Source organism: Drosophila willistoni, assembly GCF_018902025.1.
Source record: "Drosophila willistoni isolate 14030-0811.24 chromosome XR unlocalized genomic scaffold, UCI_dwil_1.1 Seg143, whole genome shotgun sequence".
NCBI classification, from domain to species: domain Eukaryota; kingdom Metazoa; phylum Arthropoda; class Insecta; order Diptera; family Drosophilidae; genus Drosophila; species Drosophila willistoni.
This window is the reverse complement of record NW_025814056.1, coordinates 8,963,497-8,983,041: the sequence shown is the minus strand read 5'-3', so window position 1 is coordinate 8,983,041 and position 19,545 is coordinate 8,963,497. Positions and strand designations below refer to the sequence as shown.

General features: G+C 38.5%; 3 protein-coding genes across 3 annotated transcripts; 1 reads left to right on the top strand and 2 right to left on the bottom strand.

Annotated features, from left to right (window-relative positions):
• Positions 1-14,123: 14,123 nt before the first annotated feature.
• On the bottom strand, positions 14,124-16,940 carry LOC6645434 (ATP-dependent RNA helicase DDX42). The gene is made up of 2 exons (XM_023177282.2): positions 16,687-16,940; positions 14,124-16,622 (listed from the first exon to the last, which is right to left on the bottom strand). Exons 1-2 carry the CDS (start codon positions 16,817-16,819, stop codon positions 14,236-14,238), a joined length of 2,520 nt encoding a protein of 839 aa, XP_023033050.1. The 5' UTR covers positions 16,820-16,940; the 3' UTR covers positions 14,124-14,235.
• Positions 16,941-17,072: 132 nt separating this feature from the next.
• On the top strand, positions 17,073-17,772 carry LOC6645433 (biogenesis of lysosome-related organelles complex 1 subunit 4). Its single transcript, XM_002068346.3, has 2 exons — positions 17,073-17,282; positions 17,350-17,772. Exons 1-2 carry the CDS (start codon positions 17,133-17,135, stop codon positions 17,725-17,727), a joined length of 528 nt encoding a protein of 175 aa, XP_002068382.1. The 5' UTR covers positions 17,073-17,132; the 3' UTR covers positions 17,728-17,772.
• LOC6645432 (translation initiation factor IF-2) lies at positions 17,749-19,272 on the bottom strand. Its single transcript, XM_002068345.3, has 2 exons — positions 19,195-19,272; positions 17,749-19,056 (listed from the first exon to the last, which is right to left on the bottom strand). The coding sequence occupies exons 1-2, from the start codon at positions 19,204-19,206 to the stop codon at positions 17,911-17,913; spliced, it is 1,158 nt and encodes a 385-aa protein (XP_002068381.2). The 5' UTR covers positions 19,207-19,272; the 3' UTR covers positions 17,749-17,910.
• Between the last annotated feature and the right edge of the window lie 273 nt (positions 19,273-19,545).

Here is a 19,545-nt window from a genome sequence, read left to right as displayed (position 1 = left end):
GAGGAAAAAACTATTAAAAATGTAAATCAAATTTAATGATAGATATAAAAAACAAAAAACAACAACAAAAAATATATTGTATATATGGAATTATTGTATGTTATACACACGCAACACAAAACCAACAACAACAACAACAAGAAAAAACCTAATTAATTAATTATGGCATAAATAAAAACAAAAAAAAAACAACAAAAAGTATTTAAAAAAAATCAGAAAGTTTTTTGTTTTTTTTTCACACAATTATTTCATACATTTTTATTTGTTTTATTTAGATTTTTTTTCTTTCAGTTTTTTGGTGGTTAACATGGACCAATTTTTGATACCCCCACAAACAAACAACAAAAAAAAAACAAAAAAAAAATTAGAAGAGAAACACGAAAAAGAAAAAACACCGAACAAATTTCATTATATATATATATATAAACAAATACAAAATATGTTAATCAAATATAGCAAAATTTAACAATGAATACACCGAATATTGATGAAAATTTGCTTTTTGCCGACAACAAAAAAAAAAAAAAAAGAAAAAGAAAATCAAGCTTCAACTTATGCTAAAAACAAAACAAAAACAAAAAATCAATGTGGTAGTTAAATGAATCTTCAAAAAAAAAAAACAAAGCATTTTTTTCTCAATGTTATCGACATAAACAATATATATATATATATAGATATATATATAAAAACCAACCCTATTGCTTAAAATTAAAAACAAAAAACAAGTAAAAAACAAAAAAAATTGTAGGGGTCAGTAAGAGAAGTGATGAATTTTTGATTTGATTTGATTTCCTAGTGTCATATAGATAAAATATCAATGGATAGAAATGGATTGCCACTCAAGTAAATTAATCCAACTAAGACCCATTTAAAATTAGAAACAACAACAACAAAGCTTGGTTCGAATTTTCAATTCAATTTCAAAATTAGTGTTAATTGGGCATAAATTTGGGCAAACCCAAATCACTTCAACGACTATCCCTAAATAACAGAAATTAAAAAAAAAAGAAAAAACCAAAAAAAAAAACAATACAAAATTAAGAAAGAATAAAACGCGTAGTGGTTTCATTGTCTCTTTGACAAGAACAACAACAACAACAAAGTAAATATATCTAGGAGTGTGCCTGCAATTGCTTTTTGTGTGTTTGATTGAAACCCAAAAGGAAAAAAAAAACCAAAAACAAAATGTATAAGAATTTCCAGGGTATCAAAAATAAATTTCATGCATACACACCCACACCCATACACACCCACACCCATACACACACACTTAAAAACAAATTTCCTCATTTTTTTTTCTCGCTTCTCAAAAACACTTAACAACCAAAAACGAAAAAAATGGCGCAAAATGTGATTTTATTTAAAATAAAATTACAAATTAACAAAAAACAAAATGAAAATAAGAGATAAAGAAAGAAAGAAAAAACAAAAACTGTACATACGCAAGTATTTAAAACTAATATAAATAATGAACACACACACACACAAATATATATATATATATATATATATATATATACAAATGTATGCATTGATATATATATATATAAATATATGAATATATATTGAAATTCTTAGTGGCATAAGTTGTGTAATTTTAAATGAAGAGAAAATCGCAAAAACAGAAAGAAAAAACAAATACAAAAAAACAAAAAACATGAAAATAAAAACACAGAAATAAAACCTAAATCAGTTGCAGTTTTTGTTTATATCCTTGCAGAGGGTATTATAAAATTGGTCAGATGTTTGTAACGCATAGAAGGAAACGCGTCGGACCCAATAAAGTATATATATTCTTGATCAGCATGAGAAGCTGAGTCGATATAGCCATGTCCGTCCGTCCGTCGGTGCAAATGCGTTTTACTCAGCTATCTTAAAAGCTATCGGGCTGCAATTTTTTTCTCATGGATCCGACCACTATATCATATAGTTATATATGAAAAGTAGGTGAAGCAGTTGGAGTATCACTATAAAATTGACTAATGTGATAGTATTGGATATAAAACATCAGATCCCATCCCAAAATTTAATCTGATCGAATAAATAGAACACAAGTTACATTTAATCTAAATCGGCTCTGCAAAAGCGCTGCTTGCTGCCTGGTAGTAAGCTACGTTATCGGTCGAAATGAACAGACACAACGCTACATGAACTGTATGTGTATGCGTGCCGTGCTTTGCTTTGGGAATGATGGAAGAAGAAGAAAAATTGTAGAGAAAAGAGAAATAATTAAAATGTTTTGTTTGTGTACTGATGAATTGAGTTGCAGGGAAAGAAATTTCAAAAAGTAAAAATATTGCCGAGGACTGCAAAATATATATATATATTTTGCATATATATAAATTTCGGCATAGCCGAAGTTAGCTTCTTTGATATTTTCTGTTCTTATTAACTATTTATTAAGTAGTTGGCCGACAATTTTTCAAGGTAATTGAAGGCCGCTCAGGATCCGAATAGGATCCTGTACTTAGTTTATAGCCATTGCGTCAGATTTTCAAAAGAAAAAATGTCGTGTAACTTTTCAAAAGGTACTTGTCTACGTTTGCAATATTCATTTGTATATAATACTAGAAACCATGCCCCGCTTCACTGTGGCCACGCCTGATGGACCGGCTTACGTGCATTGTCTCTATCATCACCGATGAAGTACATTTGAAGAAATTTATGTTCACTATCTGGGAAGGGGAGCAGGGTGCCAGCTTTGTGATAGATTTGAAAGTTGGCATGAATTGGGCAGCCACAATTTCCGCACCAAATGACGTCATTTGGAAGCAGGAACTATATTTCCTAATGTTTGATAGGGAATGATTCGATTCAGTAGTGGATCCGGAAAGTAGAGTTCACAGTGGCTCTGGTGGTGCTTCAAGTAATTTGATTTTGTCGCCAGCACAACACAATCCTTTCGCTTCATTATTGAGCTTCAGATCCTGACAGTAAGTGCAGACATGACTCTTCTGACCAATGACGACATAGCGGCTGGAGCCATAATCAACAGCTGGGTCATATCGAAATGCAATACGATGGTAAAAAAAATCGCCCATCTCAAAGCTCTATAATTTTTAATTTTATACTTTGCTATCTTTCACTTTAATTATTTTTTTACAACTGCAGTAAAATTAAGATTCAAACAGGATCTCTTTGGGTTGCGACATCGTGTTGGGGCAGGCAGTTCCGAAAAGAATTGAAGTAACGTCCGTTCCATTCCAAGTTGTGGGGTCAAAAGTCCTTTCTCAGTTGTTGAAGGTGCTCAACTCTGCTCGAACATTGAATTACAGTCGTCCGACGGTAGCCAGTGTTCTGGCAGTGTGCTCTTCTCTGGATCAAGCCGTTTTTTTTTTTTTTAAGGTTCAGACAGGTCCTCGAATCCAGTAAAAAGAGCTTGCAAAGCCCCGTCTGGAGGAGGTACGGTGGAAGCATGTGGTATGGAGGCTGCAACATTTAATCCAGACCGCGCCCCGTGAAATAGGAATACGAAATAGAACCGAATGAGGAAAATGGACAGGGGCCTCCATACTGACATTCTGCCCGAAAATAGGCCTTGTTTTTGTCGTTTCTGCCGTGGAATTTGCCAAGGACTTTCGCACTCTGCTGGAAGATTTCCTTGGGAACTTCGACACCATCGATTGGGTGGCCCGAAACATTTGTTCTTTGGTGCCACTATGGAGACCAAATATTTCTATTGGACAATGTGACATGCTGACAACAGACGGCAATGTCACAGACGCCGACCTCTTGGTGGAAATGGCGGGTATTAACGACAATGATCCGAACAACGGTCGACCGGTCATACCGATATTCCATGGTAATAACTATTAGGGTCGACTTGTTGTACTCGAAAAGGGCAAAGAGATTGCATCGCCGGTCAGCAGCGGCTCTTCAGGATTTGGACATAATTCAGATTCGAGCAACAAATTCATGGACAGATCTTTGATAACCCGAGCTCGGAAGAGGAATATGGATAATGATTTTCCTTTGAAGAATCAACGACAGATGAAGATGAAACTCCAGTCCTGGAACTCGGTGGTAGGCTCTATATTGCAGCAGCCGATGAAAACACCATGGAATGGGTATCGGAAACTCTTTGCTCAATCAAAGGTTACCAGGCAGTTGATCTTTTAACATATTTGCGCCCATCACGAAAGTTGGGTGGCCAAATGTCCAGTCTTGTTTGGCTGATATGTTAGAGCTGCTTGAAAAGCAGAACAAAGGTCTCAATACTGATAAATGGGCCGTCGTAAGTAAAGAAAAATTGGATCTCTGTTCGGAAGACAACATAAAAAAACTTTTGTCCAAATGATGAAGTTGTACTTTGGATAGATCCTGTAAGTGTCAAACTTATAAGGAGCAAGTGTTATCAACTGCACTATCATTTCTGGATGATAAAATTCGAATTATGTTCATAGATGTAGCAGTTAAATCGAAAATTTATATATGAGGCCATCGGTCTGATCAGATTTCTCCACCTAACTTCAGCCAGAGTTGAGTTGAGCCAAAGATGGAGTCTAGTTTGCAGCGCATTTTTAAGCTTTTTGAAAAAAAAAATTAAGTTTGAGCGTTGTGCTAGAAGAAAAAACTGGGAATTATGTTTATGTCTTATGTTTACTAAGTCAAATCCTTTCTATTCTCTCCAACTATTGTTCTCACTCATCATTTGTATTTTGGATTTTGTGGTTTTTTTACATTTTATTTAAATTTTGTTTTTTTTTACTCAACCGAAAGTATTTGATGTTTTCGCTTTCTGCTGTGCTTTGCTACTAAAATGAATCCGAATCGGATCTGGGGTATTGAAAATGAAAAAGACAGAAGAAACACAAGGCCTACTCTTATTTTCAATTGAACATAACGCTTTAATTTTCTTATCGTTTTTTATACCCTTGCAAAAAGGGTATATTAAATTCGGTCTAGAATCATCTCCGACAATATAAAGTATAAACAGTACTTGAAATTTTGGATGTAGGCGTGTATATACTGCAATTGTTGTATATTTTGAATTCAGCCGGATCCGATCACTATATTATATAGCTCTCATACAAATGGCAAAGTCACGAACAGTGACTTTTCTCAATAACTTTGTTGTTTCCTAAACCATTGACATCAAATTTTTAATTAGTTTTGTATACCTTTAAATCAGTGGTCGGCACGGCCCATTCCCCGGACCATGGTGAAATAAGTACAAGGTGGTCCCGTCGGCAAATCGTACGGTCCTATGCATGAAAAAAAAGTAAACCGACAACTGATAACTGACCACGAAGGCGAACGACAACTGAAATAAAACCTCGTCGTGAGCAGCGCTGCTGCGGACGAGATCACCTTGTACTTTTTTCACCATGCCCCGGACTAGGGCCTAGCTCTGCCGCAGCGCTGCCGTCTCACATATACTGTAAATGCTCGTGTAGGTTCGGCAACGACACTTCGGAAACAATTCGACTCGTGCTTGTCAGAAAAAAATGATTATAAAAAAAAAAAATTAGTTCAGATGTCAAATGTTTACTTCAAAAATTTTTTGTTGACAACTAAAAAAATTAATTTTTTCTTTATTGAAAATTTGGCTTTGATGTCCAATGCGTTGTTTGCTAACAAATTCTTTAAAGCTGGTTATAATGCATTTAATAAAAATTTTACATTAGCTTTATGGCTTAATTATAATGCATTTAACATTTTTCCCAAACATTTTATTCTAATTATTTTAGCTAAACAGTTTTTTTTAGTGTAAAGCATGAAAACGTTTCGTAGTTCGTGTTTGTTGTCACACACACAAGTGCAAAGTCTCATTTTTGATTGTATGCGTGCCTACCCCTGCTTTAAATGCTCTGCTGAACTGATAAAAAAAAAATTTGACCAGTATTAATTCGTACGGTGCATTCGGTCAGTTTAGAATTAAAAGAAGATCAAAATAAAAACAAACAGTGTAACATATCCTTCGTCCTTTCAAGGAAGAATACAAAATTTTAAGAAAAATGGCAATATTGACAATAATAATAGAGGCCGAAAATCATATTTGCATCTTTAACGTTATGACAATCTATTTTTCAAACCGCATTGAATACAAAAAAAAAATTGTATGCTTGTATTAAATTCTAATTTATGTGTGAAAAAGATACGTATATTTATTATCGCTCGATTCGAAAAAAATTATATCCAATATTCCTTGCCGACTTGGAATGCAATGAGTAACAGAAAGGTATTTGATGTCAGACGCCAATATTAGATCGTGATAAAAGAGCCCTGTCCACAATTGTAAAAGCTGATCGTCGCCAAAATTTAAGAAATTTGGCATCGGAATCGTCTACGAAAATCGGGAAAAGCGTTAAGCGTAAGTGGACGCGCCTGCAATTGCGTATGTATAGGGATTATCTATGCTACAAACTTAGTATCTTAAATTAATCTTAGGCCAAGCAAAAACCATTGCCTCTGCTTCGCCAAAGGAAGAAGCGTTTACAATAGTGTCGGAAACGGATGGCTTAGACTCAATGGCAATGGACCTCCATCATATTTAGCGATGAAGCTGAATTTGATGTGAGTGGCGGTGATGCGTGAAGGAGAGTCATCCGGAACACAAGGGAAGCATACCATAACGACTGCCTTAAAAGGACAGTTATGTTCCCAGCGAGCGAAGTGGTCTGGAATTGTATGTCTGCCAAAGGTAGATCAAATACATTTTATGGTCAACGCAAAAAATACATCACCATATTAGAAGAAAGTCTGCTGTCATCATAACCAAAATTGGGCCAAAGGAAGAAGCGTTTACAATTGTGTCGGGAACGGATGGCTTAGATTCAAAGGCAATGGAACTCCGTCATATTTAGCGATGAAGCTGAATTTGATGTGAGTGGCGGTGATGCGCGAAGAAGAGTCATCCGGAACACAAGGGAAGCATACCATAAAGACTGCCTTAAAGGGACAGTTATGCTCCCAGCGAGCGTAATGGTCTGGAATTGTATGTCTGCCAAAGGTAGATCAAATACATTTTATGGTCAACGCAAAAAATACATCACCATATTAGAAGAAAGTCTGCTGCCATCAATACCAAAACTGTGTAACTGTGGTGAATACACCTTTTAACAAGATGGAGCATCATCTCATACTGTCAAAAGAACTAAAGCATGGTTGCAGAATAAGAAAATTGGGGTCTTAGATTGGCCATGAAATAGTCCGGACCTAAGCCCAATCGAAAATAGATGGGAAATAATGAAAAGAAACCTAAAAAATGAGCCGCTTTCCGTACGAATTATTAGTGGTCGGGGCTCGTATGCGTTGCACACTTCTGACCAAAATTATTAATATTATTATTTTTATACCCTTTTTGGAAGGGTATAAAAACACTCATAGAAAAGCTCCTTTCATAAGAATATTACCCGAAGACGGACTATTTTTTATTGTAGTGAGCATCAAACGTGTTTTTTCATTTTTGAGTACCCATATGTCTTTGGGATTTATTGTCCCAAAATTTCATTATTCATTCTTCTACAATCAAACAAGCCAAAAAAAAAACTAAAATTTTTGATATATTCTCCTCAAATGCCATTAGAGGATGGTAATATGGAAATAAAAACGGCAGGGCTAGGTAACAATGATCTGAACAACAACATCATTCCGATTATATCGCGCTTTAATGGTAAAAAACTTATTTCCCATGCAATTGTAATTGCTTAAAAGGAAATTTTTGGCTATTATGATTTTTTTTTATTATTGTAATTGTCCGCAGGGCTAGGTAACAATGATCTGAACAACAACATCATTCCGATTATATCGCGCTTTAATGGTAAAAAACGTATTTCCCATGCAATTGTAATTGCTTAAAAGGAAATTTTTGGCTATTATGATTTTATTTTATTATTGTAATTGTTCGCAGGGCTAGGTAACAATGATCTGAACAACAACATCATTCCGATTATATCGCGCTTTAATGGTAAAAAACTTATTTCCCATGCAATTGTAATTGCTTAAAAGGCTAAGGCAAAGGCTTGGCTATTATGATTGTATTTTATGATTGTAATTGTCCTTAATAGTTGCTTTAAAGTCAATGTATTTGGGAGCAGTTGAATTTTTATATTTCTTTATTCGTTGAAGCCCCGAGAAAGACTGAATATGCTCTACGGTATGACACAGTTATATAGTTCCATAACAGGCGTTATGTAGAGATGGAAAACCATCGATGGGTCTAACGATTTAATCGATGGTTTTCACATTTTAGAAACTATCGATTATTATTGCGTATAATAATCGATAACGGTGTTACCGTCACTTTTTCGAATCATTTATTTGATTCGAAATTGTTGCTTGATATCACTAAATGTTTATTTATATTTTTGTTTAGCTTGACGATTTTATTTTATTAGGAAAATATCTAAACATATTTTTTCTTTTGCCTAACCAAGTAATTCGAAACGTTATTATTATAACATAAATATTTATATGTATATTTCATATTTCTGGGTGGGTACATCTTTAACGTTATGACAATCTATTTTTCAAACCGCATTGAATACAAAAAAAAAAGTTGTATCCTCGTGTTAAGTTCCAATCTATGGATAAAAAACATTCATATATTTTTTATCGCTCGATTCGACAAAAAAAATTATGTCCAGGTAAATAGAACTCCGATGTCAATATTCCTTGCCGACTTGAAATGCAATGAGTAACAAGGAGGTATTTGATGTCAAACGCCTGTGCAATGTCATTGCAACCGTCGAGGCGCCAAGGAAAAACAATGACGTACCCAATGGTAAAAGTGTCAGCAATTTAACCACGTACATAATTTCTGGGGTAACTAGTCAGACTAGTGATTTGACCTCCATGTCATGTTTAGCTTTAAGGATGGATTGAAAATAAAAAAAAAAAAAACCGGCTCTAAAAACACGCCCGTGTTATCTCGCTGACTCTTACAACCATATGAGCATTCCTGGCACCATCACCAGCCGACGGTCAACTTCGCCCTTGTGGCCCATCTACTTCTGATCCGCTTTAAAATGAAAAACTCGGGATACTTGCTTATAGCCTCCGCGTTTAGTGACATTTAACACTACCATAACGCTGCGAATAGGACAAACATAAACTCATATGGAATTTTCTTGATCGCCATTTATCTATCAGCAAACTTTATCAGCATTCACTTGCTTCCGTACACATGTAAAGATGCCATCGTATTACTTTAATTTTAAAAATTACTTTATGTGTGTACATATTTTTTTGTTGAAGTGATAACTTCTTTAGGAAGGTTGTGACCGTAATGAAATAGGTATAAGGTGGTCCCATGATGAAATAACATAAGGTGGTCTCGTCGGAAGCCGAAGCTTAGCGTCGGCAGCAGCGCTGCTTACGACGATGTCTTATTTAAGTCGTCGTTTGTCTTTGTAAAAGCCCGTCGGCAAATCGTACGGTCCTATGTATGTTAACAATAAGTGCGAGTGAGAGGAACGTAGCTCACGGAGTGTAAGAGAGATGGCAATAGTGTGTTTTGCTTAACCCGTACGAACGACAACTGAAATAAGACGTCATCGGCAGCAGCGCTGCTCACGACGAAGTCTTATTTCAAATGTCGTTCGACTTCGTGGTCAGTTATCAGTTGTCGGCTTACTTTTTTTCCATGCATAGGACCGTACGACTTGCCGACGGGACCACCTTGTACTTTTTTCACCATGGGACCAGTGAAGTTGTGTTGCCATCTCTCTCACACTCGCTTAAAAATAGAAAGACATATAAATTCCAACGATTTAACGTGGAAGAAAAAAGATAGGATGCGTTATACAGTTTGCATGGTGAGAAACAACGAGAGAGACAATTGCTCGTTAAAAATGAAGGCGTAGAACTTTATAATAACATCGGAAAAATTAAACACATTATCTAATTATTATTGGTCGGTTCTGCAGCAGACAGCGCTTCCAGCAGCCTATCAACAATGAGTTAGAGAAGGAACGCTATATAAACTGTATGCGTATGCGTGCCGTTCATGTGCACATACAATGTGATTGCCAAAGGAAAGGGGAAAGAGCGAAGATGCAAAAAATACTGTTTTAACGATATAGAAAGGGACAGAACGAGAGTTTAAAGGTTATGTACGTCTATGCACTGAAACACAGAAAAAGAGGTTTGCCAAATTTATATAAAAACATTATAGCCACAAATAGCAGGTGTATTGGTACTTTTTTTTTTAATGGGTGAGGTTCTTTACACTCAGCGCAGAAAAAGAGCCGCACCGAGTAAGTGAACGCTTTTTAAAGTTTGACGGTTAAAAAACCCAACTGAAACAGTATGTTTTTATTTGAAACTTAGATGCATTTTTTTCTATCCTATTTTTACTATAAATTAGTTCATGTAAAAAATACTTAATAAGACGGTATCGAAACGAAGCCCAAAATTGATGCCATTTTTTTCATTTTAAGCCTTTAATCATTAAATCAGCCGAACTTATTTTAAAAGACGAAAAATTGTGTCACAGACTTCATTTATATTTGTACATAGGTACATATGTACACTTTAATATTAAGTTTAAAAACATTTACTTGGTTTACATTAACTAGGCGTTGGCACAATTATTTCGTTCCCGTTCAGCCATTAGCCTTAATCTTACCTTGGACTCAATTGGACATGGATGCGAATAATGCAACCAGAAATTCCGAAGAAATTTCCTTGTGCCACACTTTTTCGATGGATTTCTTAAGATGTTTCATACCATGTTTAATACTTCTTTTTTTTTTTTTAATTTTTGGCTGCCACGTGGTCCAACAATTTTGGATGGGGACAATTTATAGGATCAGAATCATCTTGAAAACTCGGGTTTTCTTCTTGCTCTGTTATACATTCCAAAATAGGTGCAACGCCTTTTAAAATTATGTCCCGCCAGCATCAAAATTGATGCAACAATGGAAATGCATCCCCACACCATCACATATGGGGAACGATATATCCTAAGAAAGATGCAAATTTTTTAAAACCGTTCTCCCTTTCTACGTCAGCATTGTTCCGATAATTCTTTACAACTTTTGCGGACGACATTTTTTGGACGACGCGAACCAAGCAAGTCCTACATCCCGACAATTTCTTTATATTCTTTTTTGAAACGACACTTTAAAAAATGTATGGATGATTCGTTACATCACATACGAGTAATCAATTCACCAAGAAATTGATATTTTAAATTGTGAATATTTCACTCGAAGTGCTTACTTGTTTAATTTTTCATGAAAATTGCTCAGCATTGGCACTCTTAATTTTATTTTGATAAGTGCATCTTAACAAATGTTAAAATTTTATGTTTTAAATTTGTAAATTGGTACATTTACATGAATAGATAAAAGGATCGACACCTGCTGTAGTAAAGTTCTCACATTTCAGTCTTAATAAATTTTCAAAAAAACAAAATCATAAAAAAATGTACTTAGTGGGAATGCTTTCGCTGTAACTATCATCTCTTTATTGGCACTTTTATTGCACAAAATAGAAGGTATTTGCTCAAGTTGCACGCTGCACAAAAATATTTGTTGGTGCTTCTACTCCTCGGTTAAACATTAGTCCGTCTAACTAGTGCAGCTTCCGTGTTGTTGGTCAGTCCATAATACTCTTTTGTCTTGCATACTTAAATCCAGATTTATTCTAACCTCCACGGATTTCAAAACCCTTCCCTTGAGTTTTGGATGAAGTATGATGCTCTCCACGTATAAAGTTTCCCCCAGAGTCTCTGGAGGAGAGGCTCTTCACGTTAATTTGCGTTGACAATTCAAAATTTAACGCTCCCGCAACATTCCTATCGGATAGGGCTAAAAGGTTAAAGACTCGGCGTCCAGTCCACTAACCAAAAGGCTTGCTTCCTTAGTTTGCTGTTGCTTTTGACTTTGTCTAGCACCTCTATCAGTAAGTAGTCTAGGCCAAGATTTCTTTAAGTCTCCACTGAAGCACAGTTTGGTGACAAATGGCACAATGACACGAATTCTTTGCTAAACGACAAATCAATTATTCTATTGCTAATACGAAAAGTTTTCTTTTAATTGTTTATAGCTGTGAATCATTAAAGTATGTCTTGATTTTTCTCCTCTAATGCCCTTTTAAGAACATTGCTCGTTTTTGTGTTATCATAGCGAAAGCTAAGTCCAGTAAATATTCAGGACTTCTATAAATTTAAGTTCCATATTCTTTCTAATTGTTTGTAGCCATGTAGCCATAAGCCATTATACTGCCGTAAACATTAGCAAATTCCCAAATTCTACCTTCAAAGCGGCAACGAATTCCTTAAGTTTTCTGTAAGTCAGGGCAGTGTGACCAGCTCATACTTGATTTGTTGCACAGAAACACTTCTAATGGTTATCATTAGACCAGACAAGACAACAAGACAGATTGTTGTAAAATTTGTATAAAACCAGAGGGCCGGGGCTAACTTCGACCGCGTCAAAGTTTGTATACCCTTGCAACTTTTTTGGTAACTTTTTCCTTACCTATAGCCATCAAAGTGGAAAAACGTTTAAGCTAAAAGGGATGTGTCCGAAAGAACGGCCTACAATCTTAGCATAGGAAATAACGAAGATATTGATCAAAGTCACTGTTTTCCACCGATCGTTCCTATGGGAGCTATATGATATAGTTACCCGATCTTTATCAAATTCGGCACGGTCATTAACAGAATCTTCCCCAAAGAAGCTTAGATGACTGATGGGGAGTCCATTGAAGACTTCGATTCAGAGTTGGAGGAGTCAAGAATCGACCACTAATGTAATGGTAAAGCAATTTTCGTCTCCAATGATGAGAAAGTTTCTTATCAAACACAATCGATCGTCAAAATAAAGATCTTGAATCCGACAACGAGTTGGCACAGTTTTTATAATCTTCTCATACATGTTTTTCTCTGTTCAATTAGTCGTTGAGCTTGAAAACAGAATTAGTTTTGTTTTATTCGCTATAAATTAAATGTTATCTAGTAAAATTGAAGTAATGTGTCCTGTGTCACAGTTCCTTTATTTCCTTGAAGAAGTTTTGTTTGTTAAACATTGCTTTCTACTGACCATTGTTGTTGTGATTCGATTTTCGTAGTTTAACTTACTTAGTTATTAAAAATTCCAAGTTTTACCCCAGTAGCTTTCGGAGTGGAGCCGTCGAATCGACATTATATGGGGACTTACAAGAACATTACTTTATAGATCTGACAAGTTTTATAATAGCCTCTGCATGGGCATCAGATTTCGATGATTGGCTCACTTATTCCTGAAACGGAATGAAACCGGGATCTGGGATCGTATTCGTTCCAAAACGAAGCCATAAGTTTGACTGACAGATGCCCTTCTTAATTAAGTCTTTAAAAAATTCAAACTTTATGTGATCCTTAAATAGTACCCTTGGATGGGATTTTTCCATAGTAAATCAATCTTTAGCCATCTTATAAACGGGACAAGAGTGCTTCCAGAGCAGGAATAGAATGGAAGTTGATCATTTCACCGGATTCCAAAATTCATATATACATACTGATCTAGAGGAGGGAAACCTTAACCCTCTGATGCAAAAATGGATCTAACCAGACTTTTTCGACTTTGGACGCGATTTGAACATTCTTTTACTAAAGCTAGCGACTCGCAAGCTAGCGACTTTTAACTAGCTTCATAAAATTTAATTTATTCTATCGAATCTTAAATATAGACATTTAAAAATGGTCCTGGAAATGGATGAATATCAGGATTTAAATTTACTTTGCACACCTGGGTCCCCATTTGGACTATTTTACCTGCTTTTCTCATTTCTTATTTCTACAACTTCCTTACCTCAAAATTAAACAATCCATGCAACCCACTTGCATTTTGCTTTACTTTTGTAGTTAGTTTAATGCATTTCCAAACTAATGAGGAAAGAAAAATATTACAAATATAAACCTACAATCCTTAAAAATGAATCCGCATTTGCCATATATCTGGCCACACAAACGTATGGAGCATTTCTGGGTCTGGCCAGACCCATGTGTGCACTGTAAGGTGTACGAAGGAAAGTTAACAAGAATCCTTGGTTATATTAGGCTAAGAGTAAGATTCTCCAAATGGAGATCAAATGGTAAAAAACAAAAACAAATTTTCACTTCGTTATGGACGTTAAATTAATAATTAATAGAAACTTCATTGAACTTTAAAAAAAAAAGAAAACAATTTCAATTATTGCGAAAGTATAGGTATTTCTTGTAGACTTAAAATTGATTTTAAAATTGAATACAGAGTGGAAAAAATAAATTGAAAAATGTTTAGTTCGGAGTTAGTTTAATGAAATTTAATTCCAACGACTTTTCTTGGCACGCTTTGAATCCTGCGAAGATGTTGATGACGATGAGCACTGATTTCCAGCCGACGGAGGTGACGATGATGATAACGATGATGGTGGCGGCGGTGGGGGCAGAGGAGCAACAAAGGCCCCCGTTTCTGGCAAAGTTTGCTCCCAAGTCCGATCGCTGGAGGCACGAAACTGGTTGGTATATTGGGAACGGAAGGCTTCCCGCATTGCGGAATATCGATCTGTAGCTGGTCCACCTGATTTGCTGATAGCACCCGAAGAGGAAGGTGAGGTCGTGCCCAATGATGATGACGATGCTGATAATGATGATGATGACGACGATGATGGGGGGGCAGAGGCGAATGGATTGGAAGGATTGCCTCCACCACGCTCCCGATAACCCAAGCCCACGTGAGTTGGCGTTACTTTTTTGCCCTTACCCTGTTTAAAGCGTGAACTCCTAAACCATGAGGATTTCATTGCCAATTCGAGTAAATCGCTGGGCACTGGCTGATCCGCTCCCTCGAGATTGCGTACCAAGTGACCGGCGAATTCCTTATCCTTCTCAGTTACCAATGTATGAGCATTGCCCTTCTCACCAGCACGACCCGTGCGTCCAATGCGATGAGTGTGGGTATCAATGTCTCGGGCTATATCATAATTGACCACGTTTCGTATATGTGGTATATCCAATCCTCTGGCAGCCACATCGGTGGCTATTAAAATGTCGCATTCTTTTCGTTTGAATTGCATAATCACCTTATTCCTATCCGCCTGATCCATGTCACCGTGCAGCAGGAGGCAATTGAATTCCTTAACCAACAGCTGATGGGCCACTGTTTCGGCATCGGCTTTCTTGGTCACAAAAATGAGGCAACTGCCCTCCGCGAGGAATTTAACCAAATGACAGAGTAGCCAGTTCCATTTCTGCTGGGGATTGGGAAGAACATAAACCGCTTGAGTAACATCTTGATTGGCCTCGTTGAGTTCACCCTGAACGATTCGTATGGGATCGGTTAGTACGTCACGAGCCAGGCGTTCAATGCGCCGCTTAAAGGTGGCCGAAAAAAGCAGCGTTTGACGATCCGGCCGAACATGCTGGCAAATGGAACGCACTTGGGGCTCGAAACCCATGTGAAACATTCGATCCGCCTCGTCCAGGACTAGGAAAGTAACTCGTCTCAAATTTGTAGCCTTCATCTTGACCATATCGATCATCCGACCCGGTGTGGCCACTATGATCTCAGCGCCCTGCTCCAGAGCCTTGCTCTGCTCCCATTTGGATCCGCCGCCGTAACAGCAAACCACCCGAAGATTATAGACCTTTCCAAAACGTTTCGCCTCGTTGTAGATTTGTAGGGAAAGCTCGCGCGTGGGTGCTAGGATCAGGCCGATAGGTCCTTCGCCTGCTTTCAGCTCTCGCTGATCCATCAGATGCATTAACAGTGGCCAGATAAAGGCTGCCGTTTTGCCTGATCCCGTCTTGGCTATTCCAATGATATCTCTGCCGGCCAAAGCGCAGGGCACGGCCTGCGCTTGAATGGAGGTGGGTTGAGTGTATTCTGCTTTGCGCACCGCCTTGATCAGCTGATCATCGAAACCGAAATGGCCAAACGAGGTCACCGGTTTGGGGGGCGACGGTCCGGATACTTTGACTCCCAGCGTGTTCCTTAAATCCCTCACCTGCTCGTCGCTAAGAGCAGAGATCTCTTCATGCTCCACATAGAAGTTTTTCTCAAATGGTTCATATTCGATTTCCGAGTGATATATCATGGGCAATGGATCGATATCCTTTTTTTTGGGTGGCGCTATAGGATTTCCATCCTCATCGTATTCCAATTCCTGATCGGAGCCATCATCGTTTGCTGCCGATTTAAGGGGATTCGCCTCCATGTAGCGATAATAGCTCTCCTCATCATCCTCATCGTCAATGTCGGTGCGCTTTGTGGTCGATTGCTTTTGGAGCTGCTGTGGTTGCTCCTGTTGCTTCTTCTCCTTTTCCACTTGCTGTTGAATTCCCGCCATGAATTGTTCTAGCGGATCCTCGTCATCGTCGTCATCATCATTATTATGCCTATTCCTATTATTATCATCATCATCATCATCATCATCGTCTTTGTGGTTTAGCCGAGATGGTGGTGATCCTGGTGATCCAGGCGCTGGTATATAGGCCAGCTCCTCATGCTGAGGCTGCCTGCTTGGATGTTGCTGTACTGGCTCATCGTCATCATCGAAATAGTCATCATCCGTATGCTGCTTGCGTTTTCCCACAAAATTCGTTGAATTTGTGTATTGGCTAATGGAGTCCAGTGTGGAATAGCCATACTTGGATGTGCCGGCAGTAGGGCCGCTACCTCCTCTGCCTGCTGCAGACCTTCCTCCTGCTCCTTTAATGGGGGTTTAATTCAAATTTTAACAGCCATGGGCATGATTTCTACAACAACAACAAACCTCCTCCACCCCCACGGTAGCCACCGCTTAACATCGGTGGCGGCGGGACTGCATTCATATTGTTGCCTGGGCTAGATGTCTTTGGCTTACGATACGGGTATCCTCCACCTCCCATGCCACGGTAGTTGCTCATCTTGGTAAGCAGCACAAAACAATTTAAAATTTTGCAAAAATATAAGTAAATTAGGGAATTCTCAAAATCAATAATAAAAAAATGCAGGCCCTTCAAAATAAAACACCGGGATGATATATAGGGTGAATAGTGGGATTACCATTGTTTGCCCCTATTTTGCTAAAGCATTGCCAACATGCAATAACGAGACTCGCAATTGATACTGTAAAATTTTAACAGACTCCCAAATGATGCTGTTAAATTTTTTGCAGCTGTATTAAATGTTTACAGCTTTTGGAATGTCGAAAAGGTAAACAATTAGTAAACAATAATTATGCCGTCGCCTTCAAGTATTGAGGCGTTGGGACAGGACTATGCCAAAATAATACGTAGTGCCGATTTGGAAAGGGAGATTAACCCACTGTGCACCAATATAGAGGATATGTTAGCTCGTCTGGACGAATTTGAATCCCTATTGGCTTCTGTAAGTCATATGAAATTTATTGTATTTACTCCACTTTACTTGTTGCTGCTCTTCCACCACCAATCAGGTTCGTGCCGAGTCCAATGGCATTATGGCTAATCATGTTTGCAGCATATTAAACTTTGGCGAAAATTTCCAACAACTTCAAACCAGCATAGATAATTTGGAGCTTATGGTCGGACAAGTACAAGCAAATCTCAATTTGGTGGAACATTCTGTTGATGTTGCGGAGCAGGAGTTGAATGTAACCGACTATAGTTTAAAGGGATTGTTTTTAAAACCGCTTAAAGCCAAATTGGCAGGCACTGCGGATGGCGCTCAATCGAGTCAACTGGCCAAGAGCAATTTACTAGATGGGGAGTTCCAAGCGGTCCCAATTTTCAATTCCGATGACTACTTTTGTCAACAGAAGGGCTCTGAGATGGCTGATAGTTTAAACAATTAAATAGTAATAAATTTTGTTCAGTTTCTTTTCTGGTTTATATATTTACATAATATTTATTTCATTAATTGATGTTGCTTAACGGATTTGTTCATATTGGAAAGCGTGATCACGTTAATTAGAGGATAAGTAAGGGTGAAGCAGCGCTTGCGTAAGTTACCGAAAGTTGGTTCGTCTAGGGGCAAACTACTCGCTGCTTTCCTCGGAACTTGAGTGAACGGGTGTGGCTTTTGTGGTTGCGGACTTTTCCTGTTGGTGAAAGAGCTCAGCCACTGGCTTGGGACGATGACGAAGTGGGAAAGTAGAAGTACTGCTACCCTCGTCTGCGGCTTTAGTTGTTGCCGGCGCAATGGTTGTCTTGACCTCAGTAGGCACCGGAATATCCCGCCGATGACGATGCTCTACATGCTCCCCCTTATCCTCGCCTTTTTTTGCCTTCTTTTCGTCGTCATGATGGCCTTCCTCATGATCCGCTGCACGTTTGTGTTGCTGCTTACTGGTTTCACTCAATTCAGGCAAGGGAGTTGGAGTTTCTAATTGACGATGTGGATTATGCCTCAGTAGTTCGGTTGCTACCACACTGGCGGGCTTAACTGGAGGTGGGTCGGTAGCTTCGCGTTTGGGTTTGGTAACGGGAGCAACAGAGGGAGCAACGGCTGGAACAGCAGCTAGTACGGGGGTCGCCTCGGGTGTCTTTGGCTCCTGCTTGACTTCATGTCCTTCGTCATCATGGGCTGCACGTTTGTGTTGCTGCTTACTGGGAGCAACAGAGGGAGCAACGGCTGGAACAGCAGCTAGTACGGGGGTCTCCTCGGGTGTCTTTGGCTCCTGCTTGACTTCATGTCCTTCGTCATCATGGGCTGCACGTTTGTGTTGCTGCTTACTGGGAGCAACAGAGGAAGCAACGGCAGGAACAGCAGCTAGTACGGGAATCTCCTCGGGTGTCTTTGGTTCCTGCTTGACTTCATGTCCTTCCTCATGATGGGTTTCGCGCTTGGGCTTTGGAGCACTAGTGGGTCCGGTAGTTTTCACTTGGGAATCTTGTGTCTTTGGCTCCTCGTCGCGTCCTTCAAGTGTCTTGGACACCAACGTGGCATCATCGTGTCCTTCCTCATGGTGGGCTTCCCGCCTGTGACGGGATTCAGATGGTTTCTTTATCTCCTCCTGTTGATGCTTGTCTGCGTCAACAGGGAGAGGGGCCTCTGAGGCATTACCAATCTCACTAGAGGATTTGACTGGAGCTTGTTCGTCACGTTTCTGTCTACTTAAATGGGTGAAGGCTTCAGGGGCTGGAGCAGCTTGGCTCAGGGCAAACAAAGCCACGAATAGAATCTACAGAGGAAAGATGGAGTGTATGGAATATAGATCCTTTAGCTATAAATTTATCAGTTACATATATAAACACACAATACAAAAACAGATCGAACTTTCGGTCTTTATTGATTTTGAAATTCCCTTCGAATTACTTACGAATAGCTTCATTTTCAAAAAGGATAAGATTCGATTCCGGAGCAGTTGCTATCTTGATCGATTGAATACTTTAGTCTAACTAAAGCTAGATACCGGCAGGTCGGCCCATTTTATTATCCAATTCCGATTCCCGATTCCGTTTGTTTGTTGTTATTGTTAACCAGTTTGTAATTCAGTGTTAATTGCTTCGTCTAACCGAGATGGGGCTCAAAATAAGTGGGATGGCGTTATAGCTGGGCCTAGACTTGGAGGTGGAGATGGGCGTGGGGGTGGTTGATGGTTCGAGGTGTGCAGTGTGTCAGGTGCTAGAGTGTAGAGTGGAGGTGGATTTGGATGTGGAAGTGCATGTCG